The sequence below is a fragment of the Sitodiplosis mosellana genome, unplaced genomic scaffold (assembly GCF_009176505.1).
Source record: "Sitodiplosis mosellana isolate CC-2019 unplaced genomic scaffold, AAFC_SMos_1.0 Smas_scaffold_17, whole genome shotgun sequence".
Taxonomy (NCBI): domain Eukaryota; kingdom Metazoa; phylum Arthropoda; class Insecta; order Diptera; family Cecidomyiidae; genus Sitodiplosis; species Sitodiplosis mosellana.
Genome location: NW_022595259.1, coordinates 891,769 through 918,536, shown reverse-complemented (window position 1 = coordinate 918,536; position 26,768 = coordinate 891,769). Strand labels below are relative to the sequence as shown.

Genomic DNA, 26,768 nt, shown 5'->3' with positions numbered 1-26,768 from the left:
TGTTCATTTCGTAAAAAATTTCAAACGTATTAAGTGATTACATAAACGTATTCTAGTGATTAACATAAATGTATTTTAGTGTTTGTATGAATGTATTCCAGTGATAGAGTAAACGTATTCCAGTATCCAGTGATAGAGTAAACGTATCCCGGTGATTGTATAAACATATTCTAGTGTTTGTATAAATGTATTCTAGTGATAAAGTAAACGTATCTAGGTGATCGAATAAATCAAGAGCTGTCCGTCCATGAATGTCTTTTTTTGTCTTAAATGCTGAATATGGTTACCATATTATGGTAGCAAAAATCGAATTTTAAAAAAACAATTTTTACTTTGCTATCTAGGACATGAAAATCATCACCTGCTGATCGAAAATAATGTGGACGTGAATGTAAAGAACAATCGTGGAATGACAATGGTAATTTTTTTTTGATTATGGTTGAATAATAAGTTTCTCTTTGATGAGAATTGTCATGTTTTTCAAACGTATTTTTATTTCCAAAAAAATTATCACTCTATAGGCCATGAAAGAATACTTGAAATATTGATAAGGAATGGTGCAAATGTAAATATCAAAGACCAGAATGGTTGGGCGGCACTAAGCAAAGCAGCATATTATGGTAAATGCCATAGGATATATTTGAAAATCAAATGTTTTGTATATCAATTGAATTGACCTCGTTAATCTCCAGGTCATAAAAAGATAACTGAATCACTCATCAAACATGGTGCGGACGTCAATGCCCAAGACAACGAAGGATCGATACCGAATCATAGAGCTGCTGAGTATAGTAAGTGCGATATTATTCAATCAATGCATCAATAGCCATGATTTGTGTGATAATATTTGCATCGTGACAATATTGTTTTGCTCCATATTTTCAGACCATAGTGAAGTTGTTGAAATTCTCCTGAGAAATGGCGCAAATACAAATATTAGAAATCGATACGGAAAAACTCCGAAGAAAGTGATTTGAATATATTTCGATTTCAAAAATCTCTTTCTACACAAAATTGACCATTGTGAAAGCGAGAACCATAAAAACCATTAAATGAACGTTCTAAAGAAAAACGAAACGTATGATTGATTTTGTTTGATTGGTTAATTTTGGGAAATAGCACCCATAGGTTTTCGTCTTATTTTTCGTCAATTTAAATAATATTTTTTGAAACGCAGAAAGACGTATTCAAGAAACGCCAGTTGTTCTTGTTCCGAACAACAATAGTTTTTTTTTTTCAATTATCATCTAATTGGTAATTTATAGGAGAAAAGTTTGATCAAGCCATGATGCAAAAGTTTTCAATGCGAACCTCTAATCAGAGTTTTGAAACTATTACCAAAAACGTTTGAATTCCATTGCGATGAAAAATCATTCCATGAAAAAACATTACGAATTTCATTGATTTCTTTCATTACCTAATTATAGAGAACGAGTGAAATTTTTTGATCTTTGAAAAAAGCTGTGGCTTGATAAGATCAATATCTACAACTGCTAGTGTCAAACGTAAATGGACAGCAACATGTACTTTAAGCACAGAATTTTCATTAAAAGCCTCATTTTTAGTTATTATCAGCACAAATATCGTGACAGCCGATTATTACATAATTAAAAATATATATGCTGAGTTGACGACGTCTAAGACGTAGTTGAAACTGAAGCGTATCAATTTAAAATTTGTCAAATTCATAGAATTAAGCGGAAAGTTTTAAATTGATGGGTTCAGCGCGTAATGAGAGAAAGAACCATTTTACTGAAACTTTGTTATATATAAGGACTAGTTTAAAGGCAGTCACTATAGTTCACCGGAGACAGTCAATAAGATTATGTCGAGGCAGTCGAACTAATTTTGACTTAATATTGAAATTTTGATTTTAGAAATCATTCCTTAAGATTGGTGAATTTCAAGGGAAACACTCTTCACTAAAAATATAATCTCCCAAAATGCACCCAAATACAGAAAATTCAAACTCAAGTGAGTTAATAGTGTTGAATAAGTGCCGTGCATTAATGAAAAACTTGGGGCTATATGCCGAAAAGAATGTTCATACTTTTGAATCGAATCCCAAAATTTCCGTCCCAGTTTGGATTATACAAATGATTTACTCTATTCCTATGTGCACGTCTATTATACTCGCTTTTTGGCATATCATTGACAAAAATATGGACTTAACAAAAAGTTCAGTGGCAGTAATCATAATAGTTGGTGGCGGACAGAGTCAAATAATTTATTTCTTACTAATTGCAAAAAATAAGTCACTCATCAATATTTTCGATCAATTACAAAAACTTGTTGATAAACGTAAGTAAAAGAAAATCTTTGAATTCCTCTTCATTTTCATGAATCATCCGTGGGCATCAATTCTTCTTAGGTCGAGAGATATTTTCGAGTTGCGATCAATTTTATCAAGAAGCAGAGATGAAAAGTGCGGATCTAGTAAAACGTATGATAAAAATGTTCATGTGGGCTTTTTGTTTTCTCTTCATTCCTCCGACGCTACCGCCACTTTCTTATGTTCTTTTTCATGTGCCTAAACCTGAACTTTGGATGCTGCCGCTCGATATAAAGTATGTCATTACCGTCTCTTACCACATTTTTTCAGACTCATCGAACCTTGAAACTTCTTCGAAATAATTTCCTTTCTTTTATTATGTCAAATTTCAGAGTGATACTAAATGATAAAACTCCCATTGGATTTTACATAAATTTATTACCTCAAGCTTTGACAGGCTGCAATACTTGGTTGAATTGGATTCTATTCTTGTCATTTTTCATCAGTTTATTGACATATATTGAAGCTTGTGTCACCGACTTCGAGGCAAGTATCGGTGATATTTGCAATCAGTATGACGATTTGGGCAGAACGAAAACAAATACTGATTTGCGTTTGAATCAAACCATTGAACTGCATGCTGAAATGACAAAGTAAGTCAAAAGAGTGATGCATGACTCTTTTTTTTATTAAACAATGAGTCCTAATATTCTTTCCCTTGATTAACTGGGATTATTTATTTTCCAGCCTTTTTGAAAACATTCGATTATTGGTGAGCCAGCCGCTATTTGTTCAGGCACTGAATTTTGTAATCTTTATGGCTTTTGTGATGTTAACTATTGAGCAGAATATCCAACATTTTTCACCGGTGACTTTTTTCTGCTTCGTTGCCTTTTCCACGCAAACGCTCACCAATTTTGTGACCTACCGCACTGCCCAAGCTTTCACAGAACATTCAATTCTCTTCGCTCATATCATTCAAAGAAGTTTATGGTATAGATTACCAATGCAGCACCAAAAAAATCTAATTTTCGCCATTGAAAGGGCCGAAAAATCATTCTTACTGAAGGGATCCGGAATTTTTGAAGTAAATTTGGGTGTTTTTGCCAACGTAAGTGATCTCTTTTTTTCATTTAACTCGTAACTAAATACAATTCGTATAGTTTTTCAGGGCATCATGTACGTATTATTTGATGTTAAGACAATTGAGACAGAAGGAGTGAAAAGATGTTAGAAGGAAACAAGGAGAGAAGAAACAAACTGAAGAACGAAGAAAATAGAAGCAAAATAAATTATAAACGGTAGAAGAAATGATGCAATATACAGGAATTTAACATTGAAGTCCAATCCTTTTTATAATGCGTCTTTTATTTCAAAATAATTATCTATATGTTTAGTTTATAATTTTGCAATTGTAGTAAACTACAGTTGATATTAATGAAATATCAAAAACAAATGTTACAGAAACAAGTAAATAAAAGAACTTGAAGCTCTATGCCTCTTTTTCTGTTTTTATGAAACCCATGTCAAAGGCTTTAATCTGAAACTTTCGATAGTTTCATGTTAACGTATTATAAAAAAAAAAACGTGCCAGCGAACAGATTAATTTAAACTTCTGACGACATTGTAAACTAAATTCAGTATATACCCAATTCATACGGTCTTATCATTCAGTTGAATTCACACATTGAAATCGCCACAAAAATAGCTTCAATGGCAAACAGTGAAGTTTGCATGTATTGAATTGTCAGGCTCTACAGCCGCTGTGTGATGTACAGTGCATCGCAAGAGAAGTCGCAAGCTGTTCGATTCTCCTTCACACCAAATTCACAGTCAAAACTCAATCAATTGTAATGCAAATGAAGACTTTCTATCGGGCGCAATCAATTTTTGGAATGATTCTTTGAAATAGACACTATTTTCCATGAAAATTTACTGGTTTACTCTAATGGTTGGATGACAGTAAAATAATATCAAGTTTCAAAGAACCATTTCCATAAAAAAAACCGTAAAAAAGAATCGTCTTCAATCAAACATCCGATTTCTATATTTGCAAAAGAAACGAACAAACAAAATAAATTCTCCCGTACGATGGAGAGTTCTCTGTTTGAATCGTATAAGACACACTCGAAACGCACATAGACACACATACGTATCGAAGCGGCTGACAACGACTGTAGTTAAACAGCTGATCAGAAACAATGTGCGCATCGGAACCGCTTAAGTGAAGAATGGCAAACACATTCAAACGCGCTTACGTCATACGCTTGTGTGTATCGGAGCGCTATACTGTGTACTGTTCATGCCTTCGACTGTATTGGTCTCATTTTGCGTCGTTGAAATCGATTGGGACGATGGAGTGGCTGCAAAACGAACAGTGTACGGCAGTTGTATGCTTCACAAACTGTGTATTCAGCGCTCTAACGTGACGTCTAATATGAGTATGTGTGAAATTCTAATTAAGAACAGTGTATCCGAATCGTAGAACCTTCATAGCACACGTTTTCTATTTGCCCATACAAATACTCTGGTGCTATGTAAGAAAAAAAAAGCATGACATTTGGTTGATGAGAATCGAATGACGTGCCAGTTCTGTTGTTTACGCGCTGGAAGTGTTCAGAGAATTCGGCAAATAAATTGAAAAAGTGAATTGTTTGGTGTTTTTCCTTCTGATAACAATTTTTTTTGAAGAAATCGATAATTGGCTATCACTGGCGACCACAACATTGAAACGCCAACACGAACAAAAAGAGTATTCGACTTCGGTTCATTTTTGATAAGCTGTACAACGAACAGAAGTGAAAAAATACAAACTTCCACGGAAAATTGTTGCTTTTTTCATCAAATATTCAGTTAATTTTGTGTGATTTCATTGTGTTCATTGCAGTTTATAAATAAGTAAAGTGCTGCAGTTGTTCTAATTGTTTGTTCGAGGTTTCATTTGTTGAGAAGGTTCATTCAAGGTCAATTCGCTTTATGCCGGCTACAATGGTAATGAAACTAACACATTAGATAGAAGGAGAAAAAAAGCGAAATTCAATTTGTTTTCTGTGACCAATTTCTACGATGAATAAAATAATGGGTGTGTGAATTAAAGTGACTGTCAGCAACAATTGTGCCAATATATTTCTTCATGAAAGTGAATCAAGAGAGTGAGCAAAATAACAAGCATGACCATTTGACACACAGTTTGACATAAGTCCCGTGCCACACTAACACACACACAGCCGGATGTGCTCATTCAAGCAGAGACAACAACAATCACATTTTATTTTCGGAAAAATCACACTCATTTCTCAAATAATTGAGATTTTATTTGCCATTCACAGGCTCTTGTTATCGACTGCAATTAGATAGAGTGCTAAACATCTTGCTGAAGAAATCGCATTTAGAATACCAAAACCATATCACAAGTGCCCCACAACAAAACCTCGATTCGATAAGTGTTTATCAACTTGATTATATAAGCTGAATTTATCATGGAATTCATGCCGAGAGATGGCAAGAAAACCGAGAGCGAAAGCATGTCTATGTTGTTATTGTTGTTGTCTCACTTGAAGATGATAAAAAAAAATCACAACGAAAACAAATAAGTGACACAATACAAAATAATCGGTCAAAATAATCAATGCAATTTACAAAAACAACCGATTAGACCAATGGAAAATAACGAAAATCGAATGAGTAAAGTCATTAGAGAAATGAAGCAATTTTTGGAATGAATTTCAAAGAATTGTATTATATTGAAAAAAATTCGACATTTTTTTTAGAGAAATTCTAGAAATTTTGTAGAATATGACTATTATTGGCAATTTTTCAGAAAATTTATCAATTTTTTTTTAATTTTTTCTACTAACAATTGGCATTAAGGTCCAGAGCATTCCACGAATGCTGAACATTCCACGAATGCTGAACATTTTAATGAACTTGATGAACTTTCAAACAAATATGTAGCAACAAAATTTAATTCCAATCTCGTGCCACAAACCTCGTGCTCGTGGTACTCTTATCAATTCGGTCAGTTTATGTTTGTCGTTTAGGCGATAGGATTGTATTTGATAGCGAGTTAGTGGCATGCTATTTGCTTTACAACAAAAGTATCGTTGAGTTTCTAGTTTCATGTAATTTTACGAAATTCTCTGTACAATTTTTGTTTTTCATTCTCTTGAATTTTCAGTTGAACCCTTTTAGTCTAAAAATGCTGAAAAAGTGTCGGTAACAACAAAACTTTCCATCCCCGCCCCTTTCTGATGTTATCTCTCTAATCCACTTCGTGTGCATTTAGAACTTCCGTGTTTATAAGTGAATGCCCGAGTTGAAACAAGACGTTTGACATTGAGTTTGAACTAGTTGCAACGTAATGCCGAAACGCATCGAATTTCAAACACTTGTTCAACGGGCTCAAATAACACCCAACTTTTTGTTGTGTTTAAAAGTATAAATAAACGAAAACTCCACTTGTTGCACAACACAATTTCGTTTGCTGCGTCGTTTACGTTCAACGCAGATAGGAGATTGCATTCGTAATCGGCAGAAATGCCAACAATTTATCGATTTAAACGATTTTCTCTTTGAACTCGCCAGACTAAATTCTGCAGTTTTCAGTGTCGTTAAATTTTAAATTGTCGTTGGCCGACATTTGCTCAGCATTTTTATCTCACATTGCACACTCAACAAGTGCTTTTATACATCAAAAAGTGTGTGTTTGAAATCGCTCAATGCATTTCCCATGTTGATACAAACGATCTTTTATAAATGATATATGTACAATTTTTTAAACAAATAATGTGTGAATAATTGAAGAAAAAAACAGTGTGAGTCAAAGTGGAACAGAAAATATTGGTTTCTTGAACGAAATAATAATATTTTATCAAATAATTTAAAAGTCATATAAAATCTGGTACGAGTGAAAGAGTGGCAAAATTTTTTTTTTTTGCTTTCGTCATGTTCTTCATGGGGGAGCCATCGTCACACACACGACAATCGATAAATAATAGCGCTTTAATCGCTGGATTCAAAGAGAGCAATAAACAGTTTGTATTTACATGACGCCAATGCCTAGCATATTCTTCATTTTTTTTTCTTGCATTATCTACACAACATTTTTTTCCCCCTCAAATCAAAGAGTTTGTTCTGATTGAGATAGTAAAAATGTCTCGTGTGAACAAATGCTCTTAGAAACGATCGATGTTTACAGAGAATACGACCATCGTCGGTTTTTATGTGAAGTCGGTCTGCGTCATACATTGATAAGACGTGTGACATCAAAATGTCGAGTTCAAATGAAGAGCAGAAAAAAAAATCTGTGATTTTCAATCGTTGTATTCGCACACAGAACGATTTGTTGAGTTCATATTTTTGTTTCAGCCACAAAAATAGAAACATTCTGTGATCATCTTGAAAACAATTTCACGCACACAAACACACAAAGCAGGCAAACAATTTGATATTTTTCCATATGAAAATAACAAACAAGGCGAGAGATCCACCAAAATAGCGAGAAAAGAAAAAAAAAATAACACAAATCAGCCGGGGCAATCGTTATACAATCAAATAATCGTGTGTATTTTATTATCATTTTTGATGCTAGACTCTCTCTCTCTCTCCCTCTCTATTAGCTACTTTAATCATTAAGGCGCGCAACGTCAGTCAAACGAGTCAGGCAAACTACACTATACATGATTAAAATATTGCTTGAATACGGTTTTGTTTTGTTTTGGAGGCATTTGTTACGTAAGGAATTTCACAGTGTTCGGGCTTTGAAGAAGACAAACAAAAGAGTGATTTGAATACTTCGAAAGTGAAGGAAATTCGACTAATCGTGAAATTCGAAACGGGAAGATTAGGAAAAAAAGATGTCGACTCTGGTTCAAGTGAATAATTTTCTTTTTCGTTTATTTATGCAATGAGATTGTCTGTGGTGATGAGCACATTTATTTCGGACTTTTTTTTGCCTACGATAATGTTCATGGTTGTTATTCTGTTCACTAATTCAACTCAAATGAAGATAATGAATACAGCGGAACACAGAAGATGACATTTAAAAAAAAAAATCACAGAAATAATTTTAAAAAAAATTGAAAATATTTCTCGAAATTTGTAAAAAAAATATATAAACTTTGATATCATTATTTGTTATATATTTGTTTATTTCACAGGGTCCAACACATATTAAACGAGCAACGACTGAAAAGTTGCGTGAGATTTTCCTGAAGTATGCCTCAATCACTTTGTTTGTCATTGTTCCATCACTAATTTCATTTCTTTCTTTTGTGATTTTCTTTCTCTATAGATATGCCTCACATCAGCAGAATGGCGAATATTACATGACCACTGAGGATTTCATTCGAGGCTATTTGAGGCTATTTCCAGAAGGAAATTTCAATAAGGTAAATAGAACATTTTGACCTTTCTTTTGGACATGATTGAAATATGAAATAATTGCATGATTTGCAGTTTTCATAAGGTCGTTTGAAAAAAAGAATGAACAAAAGATTTGACCATAAAAAAGTATTTTTATTCGCTTTAAAGAAATGAACAGAAATATTTCCATTGTTAATGCGATTTTTTTTTTTTCGTTGAACAGGATTCAGTGAATTTAATGGGCAGCATTGCCGACACAAGCAAAGATGGATTGATATCATTTGCCGAATTCCAAGCGTTCGAAGGATTACTGTGCACACCAGACGCCTTGTACAAGACCGCCTTTCAGCTGTTTGACACAAATGGCAACGGAACAGTCAACTACAATGAATTTTGTGAAATTATTAAAAAAACGGAATTGCACGCCAAGATTCCATTCGATTTTGGATCACCGTTCGTACAAAGATATTTCGGAAAAGTATGCTGTTAATGAAATTTTATTCATGTCCACACATTGGTTTTATTTGAATTGATCAATTTTTTTCCCACTCTGTATGATAGGACAAGAAACGAGCAATCAATTATGCCGAATTTACGCAATTGCTGCACGATTTCCATGAAGAGCACGCCAAAGAAGCATTTAGAAGCAAAGATCCCAATGGCACTGGCTATATTTCACCGCTCGACTTCTTGGATATCATGGTCAGCGTAAAGAGTCACCTGCTCACCCACGATGTTAAAGATAATTTAGTTGCTGTAAGTAGAGCAAGTTTTGGAAAACAAAATGTCAATGCGAATTAATTTTTTTAAACAAAAAAAAAAACAATTTCACAAATTCGCTCTCTTTCTTCAGGTTACCGAAGGACGTAAAGTGAGCTTTGCTTATTTTATGGCTTTTAATTCATTGTTAAACAATATGGAGTTAATCAAACGAGTTTATTTAAATGCAACCGGCGGCAGCCGATTAGAAACAATCACAAAAGATGAGCTTCTGTTGTCGGCTCAACGCATGAGCCAAATCACTCCACTCGAAATCGACATTCTGTATCAATTGGTTGGCGTTTTACATCAGCCAGGGTAAGTTTTTGGTCGAATGTAGAATTGCATTTAATTTTATTGAAATGAAACAAATTTTTTTTTAACGAAAATTGTGTTTCTTCCACTTTATTCTTTTTTCACAAAACAAGCCCGGATCTGTAAGAAGTTTTAACAATCAAAATTCGATAATTTTCCGCCCATTTTTCTCTCTTCTAAATTGTTCGAAGATTTCATGCAATTTCCAGAAAAATCGTAATTTTCATTCGGAATACTGAAATCAATCGGCAGCATTTTACATCGAAATTAAATGCATGGAATTTATTTTTTTAGACAAAATGTATACAGGCCATGAGCATGAGCATAAAAAATGGAACTAAACCTGAAATATTCAAACATTCTGAAAATTATCAGATGAAAATTCAATATGGTTTTCAATAATGTGGTTTGTCCCTTAATTTAAGGGCCTTAAAACCCTTTTCGATGTGGCATGCTTCCAAAAATTTGAATAAAAATAAAAAAAAAACGATTTTTCTGGAAAACTGAATAATTGGTAGCCACTATATTCACCTCCATGCTTCCCTTTAAAATTTTCACAGGCGACTATTGTATAATGATTTGAATAATATCGCGCCTGAGCATTACACAAAAAGCATAACAGCACGATTGACCGACATTCAAGCGGTTTCCAGTCCCGACGACAGAGGTGTTTTCATTCAAGTGCTTGAGAGCGCGTACAGATTTACTTTGGGTTCATTTGCCGGTGGTATGTATTGAAGTTACTTTATTTCCCTCACAATGCGTTTTGTTTGCTCTCGTTTGGTTATGTTATTTGATTTTTTTTTAAATTGAAACACTCGCTAAAAAAAATTAGTTTTATTGCAGCTGTTGGTGCGACGGCCGTGTATCCAATTGATTTGGTTAAGACACGTATGCAAAATCAAAGAACGGGCTCATATGTCGGTGAAGTGGCTTATCGCAATTCCATCGATTGCTTCAAAAAAGTTATCCGACACGAAGGTGTGCTTGGTTTGTACCGTGGTCTGGTGCCACAGTTAATCGGTGTTGCCCCCGAAAAAGCTATAAAATTGACTGTCAACGATCTTGTCAGAGACAAACTGACACCGCAAGACGGTCCGTTACCATATTATGCCGAGTACATTGCTGGAGCATGCGTATGTGTCAATGAGAAAATTGTCTCCATTTCATTTAATGTAATCATTAATTTTATTTTTCGTTTTCTAAAGGCTGGCGCATCCCAAGTTGTGTTCACGAATCCGCTGGAAATTGTAAAAATCCGTCTACAAGTGGCCGGTGAAATTGCTGGCGGTTCAAAAGTTCGCGCGTGGCAAGTGGTCAAGGAGCTCGGTTTGTTTGGATTGTATAAAGGTGCCCGGGCGTGCTTGCTGCGTGATGTACCATTCTCAGCTATTTATTTCCCTGCTTATGCGCATACTAAAGCTGCGTTTGCCGACGAAGATGGTTACAATCATCCATTAACTTTGCTTGCCGCCGGTGCCATCGCAGGTAAATATAGACCTGCAAAAGAAAGCATTGGATAAAAGAAAGAAAACTGAAACGTTGCATGAGTTGCTAAAAACTTCTTCCGATTTCGAGTTAAAAAAAGAATAAGTCGAATATACTCTAAATGCATTCGTTGATACATGTATTCTAGGAAATATGATTTTTGTCCATTTTTTATAAATATTTTTCTATTTCCAGGTATTCCAGCCGCTTCGCTGGTAACACCGGCTGATGTAATCAAAACGAGATTACAAGTGGCTGCTCGACAAGGTCAAACCACATACACGGGAGTTATTGATGCAGCCGGCAAAATCATGCGCGAAGAAGGACCACGTATGAGAAATTAACAAAATAATAAATATAATCGATATTCGATTTAATGATAAATTAAATAAAATATTTGTAGGCGCATTTTGGAAGGGAACCGTGGCCCGTGTATTCCGATCATCACCGCAATTTGGTGTGACATTGGTCACTTATGAATTGTTGCAACGGCTATTCTACGTTGATTTCGGTGGCTCTCGGCCATCCGGTTCTGACGTTAAAAAGTCATCGTCAACACTTGACTCTGCCAAAGTTCAAGTCAACGCCCATCATATCGGAGGATATCGTGCTGCCGTTCCATTGATTACCGGTATCGAAACCAAGTTTGGATTAAGCTTTCCCAAATTTGCATCAACAATCCAAATAAAATCATAAACATGTAAAATTCACACAGAAAAATAATAAAATTGCATTTCGTTTATTTTTTCATTTTAAAAATAATTTCGGTAATAAAAAAAACAACTGTTTCATTGATATGGCAATCGATTTTATTTTCGTTGCACTGAAATTTAAAGGCGAAAGTGGTTTCATTTATATTCAATTGAATACGTCTGAACCTACTATGAAGAAATTAACAAAATGTATTGATTGCGGAGGCCAATGACCTCAAAAACTGTAAATAACATTTAATGCGGTGTAAATCTATTTCTGACTGTAAATTTCACAAACGAAAAGTGAATAAAAAGGAAATTTTTATTTTGTTACAATTGTGATAAACATTTCATGAAAAATACGAATTCTTCAAATAATCGCAAGCGTGAAATCAGTTTCAGCTTAATTTAAACCAGTTTGGCTCAATTAAAGTAGCAGTTTAAAAAAAAAAGACTTAACGTTTTCTACGATCACAAACAGAAATACGGGGTCAATATCATTGACTTAATACACTTGTAACATATTTTTATTTCAGCTGTCAATACATCTGTTTGAACATTTCAACTGAATTTGTTCTATGTGATAAACGTCTCTTCACTTCAAAATGAATTCAGCTCAAATTTTAATGTCATATATTGCTTGTTTTCGTAACAAGTTTATATTCAGATCAGATATTGAACAGACGTTACACACTAAATCTTTGACAAAGAAAAAGTATGGTCTTGTTGCTGGAATTCAACATCAACCATCAACATAGCAAATAAGTGTTAAAGTAAAACAAATCTTATGAAAAGAGATTGAAAATACGGAAGAAAATACCATTTGATCAAACTGTTCTAAAATTCATTAATATTAAAACGTGGGCATGACTGCATGCAATCAGACGTATTTGTTGCCGCAGTGCGCAGCTCGAAGTGTTGGGCCTGCTAATCAACTCTTCATTCAGTTGATTCAGACACTAGTTGCCGCTCATTGTTCCCTTCCACAGCCAGGTATTTGGCCCAAGGATCATGGACCGACTGCTGAAAAAAGCGGTATTTTTTTTTTTCAAATACAATTCTCTTGTCAGTTTATCAATGCGCTTGACTTGAATGACTTCTACGAAAAAACGTTTCGATCCAAAATTTGGATTCCAAATTAATGGAAAATAATAATTTTTTCAATGGAAACAGATGACGAGGTAGTGGATTTCATTGTAGTTGGTGCTGGATCAGCTGGATGTGTGGTGGCAAATCGTTTGAGTGAAAATCCGCGTTGGAAAGTTTTGTTAGTCGAATATGGTGGTGATCCACCTATTGAGTCTGAGGCAAGTTGTTATTTTTATTTTTTCAAGTCAGCATCGTTTTTCATTTTTATCTCGTCCCGTTAGATACCTGCAATGTTTTCGGCTAGTCAGCGCACAGAATTCGATTGGCAATTTGCAGCTGAATCTGATACAGCTTGTAAGGGCTTGAACGGAAGTTGTTATTGGCCGCGTGGTAAGGTTTTGGGGGGATCTTCAGCGATAAATTTAATGATCTATGTTCGCGGCAATGTGCATGATTTCAATTCATGGGCTGCGTTGGGCAATAAAGGATGGGATTTCAAGAGTGTTTTGCCATTTTTTAAAAAGTCGGAAAACAATCATTTTCCTCAGTTTGTTCATCAAGACAATGGCACTTATCACAGTGATGCGGGTGAGATGAATATCGATTTTTACGGCGATAGTCCATTTGCAAATGTGTTCATCAACGCCGGCATGGAAGATAATTATAAGTTTATAAATGACATAAATGCCGACGAACACATTGGATATACAAAAGTGCAGGGCACATGTTATCAAGGCAGAAGACAGAGCACGGCAAAAGCATTCTTAGTTCCAGTCAAAGATAGACAGAATCTACGCATTGTGAAATATGGTTTGGTTCAGAAAATTTTGTTGAACAAACACAATCGAGCCTATGGAATCATATATAAGAGAAATGGGAAAACGATAAAAGCCTACGCTAAAAGAGAGGTAATCATGTCGGGTGGAACAATTATGACGCCTGTTGTTCTGATGTTATCAGGAATTGGACCGAAGGAACACTTGGAAAAGCATAAAATTCCTGTAAAATGCGATTTGCCGGTGGGAAAAAATCTGATTGATCACATTTACACATTGATTTTATTTCGATTTGATCCAACGCCAACCGATCCAAATGCAGCTTATGATAACGTCTTCAATTTGGCTATTCACAACACGGGCGGCTTAACGAGTGTTGGCATTTCAACACTTTGTGCCTTCATCAATACCGACAGAGCCGCAAAATTCCCAAATATCCAACTGATGTATTTTTGGTTTACGAAAAATTCACCAAATTTACAAGCTTACATTAAAACACGGCAGTTTTCTTATGAAATTGCCAAAAAATTGACGGAAGCGAATCAAAATCATGATATCGGGGCGGTTTTAGTGACATTGCTGCATCCCAAATCAAAGGGTTACATTCATTTGCGAAGCACTTCGATCAAAGATAAGCCACACATAAAACCGAAGTATTTTAGCAAAAAACGGGACTATGACATCATGATCAAAGCTATTAGAGATCAAATTTCTTATGTTAAAAGCAAATCGTATTCAGCAAAACACGCGGAGTTGATCTCATTTAAATTGGCTGATTGTGAAGGCATCGAATTTGATACGGATGCGTACTGGAAATGCTACATTGGATACATGAGTGCCACTTTATATCATCCAGTGGGCACCTGTAAAATGAGCGGATTACATTCAGATCACGAGGCTGTTGTTGACGATCGACTCCGAGTTCGAGGCGTGCATGGACTAAGGATTATCGATGCTAGCATGTGAGTGTTGATCGACTGACTGAACAAAGATACAGAATAAAGAAAAAATCATAAAAAATTGTTGAACACTTTTACCATTTCAGAATGCCAAGAATCACATCCGGAAATACCAATGCCCCGAGCATGTGAGTATCTGTTTTTTGAAACTCTATAATGTGAATATTTCTTAAATAAATGAACTTTTCCACTTCAGAATGATCGGAGAAAAAGGCGTTGCAATGGTTATCGAAGATAACTCTTCCTCATCCCCAACAGAAAATTGATAAATATGATTCCAATACTTCGTGGTCGTCTTTTGGCACTTATTCTTCGCCTTCCTTCTCTTAATAATACTTATTTAAATTCTGAATTCCACGTAACGTATTATGTTCTATTATAATGGCTAAGAAACTCTAATAAAATTTATTGTTGCACATTCAACCGAAAATCTGTTGATGAATTTTTAAAAACTACGTCAAATAAACCACTATAACAAGATAAGTTGCCACTTCTACGCTCTACTTTTGTATTTTAAAATATGTTCTGTTATGTTGTCAACTGTGATATTGCCAATGTGTAGTTTCGCTCGCAAATTTCAAAATGTTTTCTTTTGATTAAAGTTAAAATGTTCGAAAGAAAAATGATACCGCATTTCAATACGCAATAACATGTAGTATTTTCCACTCGTTGAACGATTCTCGTTTTAGTTATTTTTGGACCAAAATAATGCAATTGAGAAATATCGATGATCTGTTGATGAACATTATGATGATTCTCTGGAACTGTTGATAAATTTATTCGTATGCTTACTTTGCACGAGTCGTCTTGAATTGCGTCGAACATTCAATAGTACATTTTTCCAAAGAAAAAATGGAACCTGAGTAAATAAGTTCTCAATATCAAAATTATTGGCTATAGATCTATATACATAAATAGAAGAATTTCGCTTATAAATAGTTGATCGAGCGATTCAACTGTGATTAGTTTGGTTTCATTTATTCAATTGATCAGTTCATGTTTTGATTGAAACTTTCCTTTTGAACTTTTCTTTCCAAAGTTAAAACGAATTTTTTAATGGACTAACCTTAAGCGAGATGAAGCTGTGCCTAGTTCTATTGTGTGAAATGTGCAGTGTTGGTATGTGTATTATTATAGAAATGAATGTGCAATTAGAAAAATCTACAAAAAAAATGTGGATTATTTATCCAGTTCTGTTACAAATATTTATTGCAAACGTGGAAAACATCCATTTGATTTTTGATTTGATAAGAAAATGTAACTAGAAGTTATCACGTGATCCGTTCTTTTGCTTATCTCTCATTTAAACAGTGTATGCAAGTGCACCCAATTGTCCGACGGGCACGATTGAAAGAATCAGATTTAATGCCGATCCTATGATTGTTCGAGACGAAGAAGCGAAAGGCAATGACAATGACAATGATAAGGACAACGAACAAATTTATATGGAAACATACATAAAAGTTGACACCATCGAAGGAGAATGCTACACAAAGATAATTCATTTTCAACCGGTTCTTCTGGGCGCATTTTCTGCTTATCCATTTGGGATACAAATTCAACCGCATTCAGAAGACTGCTTGAGTGGATATTCCAATTTCTTTCGGAATTTTACACTTACAAGTGAGTGAATGCAAACCACAACTTCCCATTAAATTTCAATGAATTTGACCGTATTCTTTACGGAAACTGGATTAATTTAGATCAATCGGATTCAATTTAGCTTATTGTTGGAATTAATTTTCAATAAATTTCCGTATTTAAATAGCATTTGCAGATGACCCAGAGCTGGTTTTCTGCTCGCCGGGATGTATTGAGCACATCAGATTCGAGACAGTCTATGATGAAAACGAAGAACTGGGTGCTCAGCAATACACTTATATTCAATTAGATATAAAATTAGTGATAAATTCGATTTTCGGCAACCGTTACTCACGGCGTTCGCCCTAAAAGCAACGATTCAACTGAGAATGGAAACATGCGACAAAAACAAAGAAAAATTTGAAATCTTTAAAATTCTCAATATCGATCGAAACACTGTGAAATATATTGTTTAAAAGTGCGAAAAATTAAATTTATACATTAAGAAATTGAAATCAAATGTATCGGTGATTTGATATGACAAAATGTGTTTAATTCGCTAAAAATATTGATTTTATTCAGTTCAAGTATTTTTCCACTATTTATTTGTTAAATAAAAAAAAAGATTTGATTGTAGCTAACAAATTCTATTTATTCATTTGTAAAATGTTTGTATAAATGACGCGTAAAATGTGTGACAAAATTGTTCTTGGTAAAATGAAATCATTCACACAACTTCAATTAGAACATTGGATTTATTCAGATTCTTTTCTTGTCACAATTTAATTGTATGATATATTTTCTTCCTTATTTCATAAATTGTTCATAGCACGCATGCGAGCAGACCGTCTTCCGATCGGAAAAATGGAGTACTTGACTCAGAGTATAAGGAATTGAATGAACGCGACTTTATTTGGGGAATTGAATATAGAACGTTCATAATACTCAACAGCATGAACACCGAAAGCTATACGGATCGATTCACTTTGAGAGATCCACTTTTGTTTGCTTTTGTCAACGATGCAGATGTACTTTTGTATAGTAGCAAATGCAGACCATCGAATTGTAGCTTTTCTCAATTTGAAATCAGAACTGAACGAGATTTACTCCGATATTGGATTTGAATCATTGCTTTTGTTTAGAACAACAACTTTCTAATTTGTCTAAATGTATTCGAACATATGATATAAGGTGGAAGCCATGTGGAATGTTGAACCAAAACTACTGACAATATGTATCAACTAGAGTGTATTATTTGTAAGTAAAAATTATTTCATGCGTCATTTATGTTTAAAAACTGTCTGCGCGCAATTCCGGAATAGATTTTTTTGATAAAAGCACAAAATGCTTGAACGCTTGATAAATTCAAACATACTCTCAAAAATGGAACACGCTTGATAAATTCACTGTATGCCATAAATAGCTTGGATTTATTTCATATCTGCGGATATTGCGTATATATTTACTTCCTGGAAATTTCATTAAAATTTATACGAAATGTGAACAAAAAAACAGTCCCAAAGCAAACGTTACATCAAACAGTACCATTTGCCATTATTTCGTAATTTTGAGTTTTTTTTCATTCAAATTTCAAGTCAAAATGAACTGGTGCATTGTCTTGGTTATTATTCTCTCTACTCTAGGTTTGTATCACTTCAGTGTGACGAATTGTTTTTTTAAATAAAGCTTGTCATTTTTATTGATAAAGTAAAGTTGCATATCGTTCCATTTTCAGCATTTTCATTCGGAACACCATCGTGTGAGCCTGGATTTATCGAATACATAAGGTATTCGATAGTCAGAAAAGATGATATAGACAGACTTAATGTCATTGTCAAACTAGCCAATATTAAGGATGAGTTTTTTACCATTCACAACGAACTGAAAGAACCACTTACCATTGCCTATCTTTCTGAAGAAAAAGTGATGATTCACACAACGGATTGTAGTTCTACTTACAGAGAATTCAGAGAATTTACCATGATTTCATATAGACAATGAACGATTAGTTTATAGAATTGGACAATTTATTTAAAACTGAAATAAAACACTTCCATTTTCTTAATGAATTAATTTGAGAAAAAGCCTTTCTTTCGACAAATTGATTATAAAAAATTTACTAAGACTTCTTTAGTTCGAATTTGAACCAAAATTGATTATGCTAATAAAGAAATATGATCTTTCATGGTTGACTCAACATCTCGATAAAATTTCAATTCATATTTAAATAAGTTCGTTTTGCCATGTCATGCAAATATACTTTTATTATTAATCATCAGTCTGCTTTGTTGAACAAGGAAGAAATATATTTTTAGTCACGATGTACTCACACAAAAATAATTTTCTGATGAACAAGTGAATTCGTAGTGAGTTCTTGATAATACTTTTCATTTTTACTTTCAATTCATTTGCCATGTCAAGCATATCATGCTTTGAGAAACCCGTATTGGATTGAGAGGGGACAAAATAAAAATGGAATAAAATCGGCTTGTAATCTGTTGAATAATTCAGTTTTGAAGTTTGCGCATCTCTTTCAGTGTATTCGTTAAAGTGTTAAGATTCGTCTGAATTACAATGAAGTGCTGCTTGATTTTGGCTATTTTTCTATTCGATATTGGTGAGCATGATTTATGTTTTCTCTTCAACGCCTTTGCGATTGAGATACTGATTTACTTTAATTCGAACACTTTGCTTCTTTATATATCTAACAATCTGAATATTTCAAAATTTGTACGTTCATTTCCTCAGCTTTCGCATCGGAAGCTGCCTGTAAGCCTGGCCGTATAAACTCGATGACATTTTTCAACGATGGTGAAATACAAATAGAGTTGAATGGGATTAATTTTAGCCAAACCTACCATGTTTCGGACAAATTCGTTGTAAACATGCAATTACCTCTTCTGTTTGCATTTGCATCGCATAGCATGGTTCAGCTTCATACAAGTGAATGTAATAAATCAAATGGCGGTTTTGCTGAGTTCAAAATGATTCGAGACGAATCACCACAAATCGAACCTGTGTATCAACACGATTGATTTTCATAAAATGAAAAAATACTTCAAAAACGCATTTTTATCTTTCAAATGTTGTTTAATTTTAATTTGTTGAATTTTTATTTATTTTTTTCGCGAAATAAAATTGTGAAAAGTATTTTTGTTGTTTTAAATAAAAAAAGATGTAGAAATTCAATCATTCTACTCTAGAAAAAGCGTGAAAAATGAATGACACTTAATTTTGTCTCCAAAACTTAATTATCATTTAACTTTAAAGGTAAAAATGAAGTGAAGCTTCAATATGAATCATTTCTGATTTTAATTTTGGTTCTACTAAAATCTGTGCATGAAAACGTAGGAAATGTCAAACAAGGACACAACATATATTGATAGAAAACCTATAGGTTATTCAAATCGAATCTGGTGACATATCATTTTTAGGGTTTTTTGGGACGCTTAACACGAATCCGTTGTCAAAAAATAGCTAATATTGCTTTTTAAAAAATTGTTAGTACAAAAACATTGTTTTTTTAAAAAACAAATTCAGCCATATAACAAAAATACATGGTTCCAAGTGTATTTTTAACACCAAGTTTGAACTCAGCGCCTCAAATTACTTTAAGATTGACTATGCTGATGACAAAAATCGAATAATCTCAGAATTAAAATTTTCTAGTAGTGTTCACGTATCGAAAAAAAATCAAATTTTTCAACGTATTTTTCCACCAAAAGTAAATTTTTGTTCAAAGCAGCCATTTTCATGGTTTTTTTAGGCCGCAGAATTCGAATCCACCCAAAAAGAAATGAAGAAAATTTCAGTGGGAAAAATTGATATTTTTCTATACGGATTTTTTTGAGTTTTTTCGGTTTTTCTCCCATAACTCGAACCCCTTATCAACGGAGCAGAATTTTGTTCAGCAAAGTTTTAGATCTCATTGAAGGCTACAATTTTGTCGCAGACAGTCATCACTTATCTCTTATCAGTAAGGAGATAATGGCCTTGATAGCTTTTATCAATTATCACTGTTATCACTATAGTGGACAAACAGATGAGATTTAACTAATGAACGCGCGCATGAACGCTTGAAGTAAAGTGTAGTATATAGAGACTTGTTTGACTGTTACACTGTCGATCCTTTTGCATTTTTGATGCTGAAAATCCGAGATATTTTGAACGAAGCAAGATTCATCATTCTGTAATTCAGTCATCCACTCATTGCTAAAACAGTCAACTCTTCAAATAATCAGGGATGATTCTCTTACAAACGAGGATTAAATCATTCATAGAAAATGTGACTGTTTTGGTTGTGAGCATGCGAATATGATTTGTTCAGTTAGGCATATTTCTACACTTTGAATTTCATCACGATTGTCTTGAGTCAAAATCTGTTGAACTTGAATTGATGCCAATTTGTATATACCAGAGATGGTTCATCGTTTACCGCAAGTGTATGTAAATGTGTATCGGTATATGCTAAAACGTATATTGCGTTGACCGTACGCGTCAGCTAATACTTTGGTGCCAGCGAACGCGTTATTTAATGCGAAGGTATATCAATGTATATATACCTGTCTGTACGCAGTATAGATAATACGATGCATTGATATACATTCACTCCATCTCTGGTATATACAATTGATAGAACATAATTTTCACTCAAGATGTCATCACATCAGATCATGCATTATTTTAAGAAATTTTTAGAGCTGCTCATTTTCAAGAAAATTTAAGTAAAACACTGCCCATTTTTGAGTTTTGAGCTGCCCATTTGGGATTTAGAACTGCCCAAATGGGCAAGAGCTGCAGCTGCATTACAAAAATGCATGCATCAGATATTTTACATATAAATCATTCCGAATTCTTTTTTTAAAAAAATAATGACGAAATTCATTCGTTTCATGAAATTTCCATGAAATCCCAAAAAAAAATGTGACAAATGAAATTGTTTTACACATGCTGTAGAGATGACTATAGTATTTCCTTTGAAACAACATGGAACTAACGTCATCGTTCATCGGTTTGTTTTCAGTTTGTTTCATTGTTTTGGAATGTGCCTTGCGCAGTCAATGACTACAGTAACAAAATGCTCTGCTTTACTGGATCGTGTGGGTGGGAAACGTTTTCAATATATTTAAGGTCATACAACATTTAGGAAAGTAACAGTATTTAAATCGATTTTCAACCGTGTGTTTCTCCTGATTTCATAAAATTTCTCTGAACAAACAGTGAGTTTTTTTTTTAATTTTAGAAGAAAATTGAAATATTTTCTTAAAAAGTGCCTTTTCGATATCTAGTTTTTTAATCATTTCAAAATCATTTTGCTTAGTTGAATTTTTATTCAACATTTTTGTACTGATTAGACTTCGAACTTTTTTTCTTTTGATTTAGAAAATGACGATCAAACTGGACTTATTTGTGATTTTGTTGGTAATCAGCGTTGTAAATTGCCAGTACTTCAATAGTGTAGGTGATAGCCTCAAATATATACATGAGTGGTTCAATAAAGGTACACAGTTCGCATGAAATGAAAAACATTTCGCCGGGTGAATTTTTCGTTTTTTTTTCACAGGGCGGAATCAGTGGTATAGTAGGTTGCCTCAGAATGATTGTGAGAAAATTGATCCACTATTCTTCCATGCTTTTATTAAAATGTTCTATTTTTTGTCCCCATCCCATTAGCAAAAGGTCATTGTATGCCCGGGCGAATAGAAAGCATGAGGTTTTCGCATAATGGCAACATGTACATCAAAGTCAATAGTTTGGATGGAGAAAACTACACCAATGTGGAACGTCTGTTTAAACCGCTTATGTGGGCTTTCTACCTTGATGCCGAAATTCAATTGATTACCAACACTTGCAACTCTAGTGATCGTGGCTTTGGTTCATTTAGAATTTTGCGTTTCAACAAATCCATATATGATGTGCTTTCGACAAAAACCAAAGTGAATATCATTCCGATGAAGAAGCTACCGACATCATGATATTTTCATATTTTCATATTTCCATTCAAAATTGTTACAAATTGTGATATATTATTTATTTAGTTTTCAAGTGTTATTGGATTATTTGTATATAATCTTTCCGACCTTAATCAAAATGTCTATTGTGAAAATTTTGACAAAAGTCAAAAAAAACTTCTTATCAAAATCCTCAAAATTTCAACATCACCAAATGACGTATACATCAAACATTCAGACTCAATTGTTTTTTTCACATTTTAGTTTTACTTTGGCCCAAAAACACAATAGTTTTAGTAAATTATTTAGTAAATCCAACCATTGAACCAAACTTTCTTTTTTTCTTTTTAATTGCGAAAAATATGTACAATTCATAAAATAAAAACTTGAACAGAAAAAATAGAGTCAAAATTGGCAATTATTTAACAAACAACTCTGAATTGTACTATTACGCCCAAAAGTTGATGACCGTCATTTCGAATGAAACGGAATTTGAAATGTTTGAAAGTTTTGTGCTGTCGTTAAATCCTATTAACATCTTCGTTTGAATTGATCAAAATACACTTGCGATCATCCGTAGTTTCGCAATGCGACCGATCTCACGCGAAATCGTCAACTCATTGTGTGACTCAAAATTTTGTTTAACCGATTAGAAAAAATGGAACTGATTAAAAAAATGTATTTTTTCAGCGTAATCAACATACGCTATAAAAACGGTGGTAAGTGGAACAAGGCTCCAATTTAAATCTGACCGTTGAAAAGTACGCGCGAAACATATTTCGATTAAGAACTCTGTGTGAATTATTTTAGCTGAAAACTGAAGAGTGCTTATAAAATATTTCAAGTGAAAAATGGCTTTGGAAGTGATGTCGAAATTCGCGTTTTACGCTTTTCACGTTATCAAAGGACTGTTCGAGATTGCCGTGGGAACAGAAGAGTTCATTTACGATGACAAAGGCAACGTAATCGCGAAATTACCATCCAAACGCAAGCAAGTTTTGGTATTCGCAAAGAATTTTCTCAAAGAACCGGTAAGTTTCAATCAATTTTTTGGGGGATAATTTAAATACGTTTGATTAAAAAGTTTCAATTATCGAATTCAGAAGTGAACTCCATTCACCGATTTTTCGAAATGAAACCCTTTTCATTCAGTTTTTATAAAACATCAATTATTTTTCATTGACAGGTAATGTTGGGCGCGATCTTTCCTAGTTCACAATTCGTGGTGCAGAAAGTATTGGCTCCAATTGATTTTGAGAATGCAAAAGTGATCGTCGAATACGGAGCTGGTGTCGGTAATATATCTATTGAAATTCTGCGAAGAATGCGCAAAGATGCAAAGCTCTTGGTGTTCGAGATAAATGAGGATTTGATCGCTTTCTTGAAAAATGAGTATCACGACGAGCGTCTTATTGCCTCCGGTCGTTCGGCTGCCGATGTCGAAGAGGTGCTACGTGAACACAATTTGGGCCAACCCGATTATGTATGCTCGAGCATTCCGTTCTCTACGATGCCACCAAAGGTTGCCGACGAAATCGCCAAAGCCACCAAATCCATTTTGAAACCCGGCGGAAAGTTTTTGGTGTATCAATACAGAAGCAAAATCTTGGACTTTTTGAAACCATACTTCAAACACATCGATCGCAGCTATGAAATTGTCAATGTACCACCAGTTAGACTCTTTTTTGCTTATAATTGAGCTTGAAATCGTTTAGATATTAGAATCAATTAATAAGGTTTATTAAAAAAATATTTTGTACATAATTGCTAAGTTATTTGAATAAAAATGCCACTTTTCCACATCCTAAGTTCTATATTCTTTCATTGAGTTTAATTCAACAAGTTGCAAGTATGCAAGAAAAATTGTGCTTCTGGAAAAAACTGACATTTTCTCCTTCATTCGCATATTCATCAATTTTTTGAATTCAAGTACAGCATTATTGACATTCAATTTAAATAATTGAATGAAATTCGTCCACAAAATTTCGATCGATTGACATTGAACAGCGTATGTTTCCATGAAATTCGTCTAGAAAAAAAATATTGGAAATGTTGTTATGTTCTTGGTATAAGTTTTTTTTCTTCAGATTTTTGAAAAATATTCAAACGTTGCAATGAAAAAATCCGATTGCATCAGTCGTTGAGTGCCGTCCAAAATACATTTTTTAAAAGTCATCATGATATTTTTTTTTCTTCCGCTCCATATTTTTCCGCATCAAAATGAACTCGAAAAATATTTCAATCACACAAAACAGAAAAAAAAATCCCAGTCTTTATCACAAAATTTCGAAAAATAGTCTGCGAAAACAAAATGAGCGACTCTTTGGCCTGCTCGAAATCATACGATTGAACAATGGCAGGCATAAAATTGTATGGCGTCAACACGCGAATAAAAAACACAATTTTTGAATTTGATATTTTTTCTGTGGCGTTTGATTTTTTCATTATCAAATGAACTCGCGATTTTTTTTTCCCAGTCATTGATGAAAAATAGGCAACTTTATCTCAAAATTGCGAAAAGGAACTCAAACAACACAAGCAACGAAGTCGTTCAAAAAATAGTCGATTAATTAGATGAGAGACGTGATTTGTTTCATGACATGAATAATATGTTGTGTGTCACTTCATGGAATCACTTTGATTTGCGTATCAACGAGAACTCATTGGATCAACAGTCACTTGGAAACAAATGAACGTGTGTTAAATCTGAAGAATGTGTTGCTTGAACTAAATTTGAATATTTAAACTACAAAATCGGTTCAAATGATGAACACAAATCGAAATAAGCTAAGCAAACAACATCGTCCGATGGCATTTTCAATTTAGGCACTGTTATCACAGTTTATAAATTAGAAAAATTACGAATGATCTGAAACCGTTCGCAATGGAAAACATGCGATTGTCGAACTATCATTCGATGCTTTCAATTACATTGAACGGTAAGTTGAACGACGTTCATTAGACGTGTTGTGCTGAAATATGAATATAGAGTTGGTTTGGGATGTATTGCATTTAATGTTTATTTTAAGACGTTTGCTGACAACTTTCGAGTCAAGTGATCCGCAGAACGTAATTCTGATGCAATCATCACATGTTTTCATTTATTTACGATTGTTCGAAGTAGGATTTTCTGCAAAGTGATGTATGAATGCAAACGAATGCACAAACAATGAGCTGGGTGGTCTCATCGAATGACAAACAACAGTTGTTCCTGTGATTTAATTGGGATAGAAATGTATAAATCAAATGAATATATTTGCCACATTGTCCTCATATTCAATTTATTATGACATTTTCAGAAGTACAGAAAAAGAAAAGAAAAATCAAATTTTAATTGGTATGGATGAATCACGTATATGTCTGATATCTGAGAAAAATGTTATTTGACGGGACTTCCATTTTTTACTTCGTTGCTTTTATTTTCCAAAAAAAAGTCATTCATTGATAACGATCGTGACTCGCTTTGTTTATGTCTCATCGGCAAATTTCATTGCAATTAGTTGGAGCTCCATGAGCGCGTCAAGTTTGGAAAAAATGAACGAATGAATTAATACAATGATGATTTTTTGTTATATTCCAAGCAATCGTATGAAATAAGTTTTTATTAGAATTGAATCTCAGTCGTGTGCTATTCCATTTCGAACCGATGTGAACAAAGCGTGTAATTGATTGAGATTAAACAGCAAAAAACATATTTTTTTCTACATAAATTGAATATTGAATTGAACGCGTTATCAAACATTCTGAACTACAATAATCAGACGACCAAAGCAATGAAAGAACTGCAAGCACTTTCCCAAATCTCTTATCAAAATCCGGTCCGTTGCTACTTCGAACATCCCCTGTTTACCACATTCACAAGATCATCTGTATTCAAATACAGTACGCCCTCGTAAATTAGAATCGAAATGTCCCGAGGGCAATTCTAATTCACGAGGAATTCTAATTTCGGAGGTTTTTTCATTTTCATCAAAAATCCAATAGCAAAACCAAAATTGATAAGGGAAATTGATTGTTTAATCAAAAACATCATAATTCTAATCATATTCGTGCGATACATGCTTATTACAAGTATTTTAATGATGATAAATAGTTTGTTTACAAACGTAGAAGAAAAAAAATGAGTCAAAACAAAACTTATTACTTATGACTGTTTGTGTTTATATAAGGAATATTAATTTTTGATTTTATTTGAAATAATCCGTTAGTTGCTTTTGCGCATTTGCATTCTCGGATTGAACAAGTCCAAACCGATCTGTTCATCGATTATATTTTTGCATGTAATCTGTTTGTGACTTACTACGATTTTTTGATGACTATCGCAGAAATGCACTTATCTGTTTATTTATGTTCAACGAACTGAATATTGAGCAGCTGTTCTTATTGACCGAGTAACAGTAAAAAGAATATTTTATCATTTTGTATACATACAAATAAGTGTACATAATTGGTGTACACAAATCACAAATCTTATGGCGAATCAAATATTAGACCACTTGTTTTTATCAATTCTGCTTGACCGC

General features: G+C 33.7%; 5 protein-coding genes and 1 long non-coding RNA gene across 7 annotated transcripts; all 6 read left to right on the top strand.

Annotated features, from left to right (window-relative positions):
- The first annotated feature begins 520 nt into the window (after positions 1-520).
- Positions 521-1,029, top strand: LOC129568227 (uncharacterized). Its single transcript, XR_008687922.1, has 3 exons — positions 521-620; positions 693-791; positions 886-1,029. It is a non-coding gene; the product is annotated as an uncharacterized LOC129568227 (long non-coding RNA).
- A 3,389-nt stretch (positions 1,030-4,418) lies between these two features.
- LOC129568226 (calcium-binding mitochondrial carrier protein Aralar1) lies at positions 4,419-12,249 on the top strand. Of its 2 annotated transcripts, XM_055445876.1 has the most exons (12): positions 4,756-5,263; positions 7,891-8,145; positions 8,431-8,486; positions 8,565-8,661; positions 8,859-9,113; positions 9,197-9,391; positions 9,489-9,712; positions 10,270-10,436; positions 10,556-10,845; positions 10,918-11,197; positions 11,393-11,527; positions 11,601-12,249. In XM_055445876.1, exons 2-12 carry the CDS (start codon positions 8,128-8,130, stop codon positions 11,891-11,893), a joined length of 2,010 nt encoding a protein of 669 aa, XP_055301851.1. In that variant the 5' UTR covers positions 4,756-5,263; positions 7,891-8,127; the 3' UTR covers positions 11,894-12,249. The 2 variants fall into 2 exon arrangements, with proteins under 2 accessions (XP_055301852.1, XP_055301851.1); XM_055445877.1 differs by lacking the exon at positions 7,891-8,145 and having other exon boundaries at positions 4,419-5,263.
- A 261-nt stretch (positions 12,250-12,510) lies between these two features.
- On the top strand, positions 12,511-15,136 carry LOC129568225 (glucose dehydrogenase [FAD, quinone]-like). Its single transcript, XM_055445873.1, has 5 exons — positions 12,511-12,924; positions 13,063-13,196; positions 13,260-14,716; positions 14,800-14,841; positions 14,910-15,136. The coding sequence occupies exons 1-5, from the start codon at positions 12,756-12,758 to the stop codon at positions 14,977-14,979; spliced, it is 1,872 nt and encodes a 623-aa protein (XP_055301848.1). The 5' UTR covers positions 12,511-12,755; the 3' UTR covers positions 14,980-15,136.
- A 556-nt stretch (positions 15,137-15,692) lies between these two features.
- On the top strand, positions 15,693-16,663 carry LOC129568152 (uncharacterized). Its single transcript, XM_055445726.1, has 3 exons — positions 15,693-15,832; positions 16,025-16,336; positions 16,482-16,663. The coding sequence occupies exons 1-3, from the start codon at positions 15,790-15,792 to the stop codon at positions 16,661-16,663; spliced, it is 537 nt and encodes a 178-aa protein (XP_055301701.1). The 5' UTR covers positions 15,693-15,789.
- A 4,795-nt stretch (positions 16,664-21,458) lies between these two features.
- Positions 21,459-22,294, top strand: LOC129568224 (uncharacterized). Its single transcript, XM_055445872.1, has 4 exons — positions 21,459-21,513; positions 21,677-21,794; positions 21,858-21,896; positions 21,968-22,294. The coding sequence occupies exons 2-4, from the start codon at positions 21,680-21,682 to the stop codon at positions 22,267-22,269; spliced, it is 456 nt and encodes a 151-aa protein (XP_055301847.1). The 5' UTR covers positions 21,459-21,513; positions 21,677-21,679; the 3' UTR covers positions 22,270-22,294.
- Positions 22,295-23,004: 710 nt separating this feature from the next.
- LOC129568223 (ornithine lipid N-methyltransferase-like) lies at positions 23,005-24,047 on the top strand. The gene is made up of 2 exons (XM_055445871.1): positions 23,005-23,276; positions 23,432-24,047. Exons 1-2 carry the CDS (start codon positions 23,097-23,099, stop codon positions 23,942-23,944), a joined length of 693 nt encoding a protein of 230 aa, XP_055301846.1. The 5' UTR covers positions 23,005-23,096; the 3' UTR covers positions 23,945-24,047.
- Positions 24,048-26,768: the final 2,721 nt, after the last annotated feature.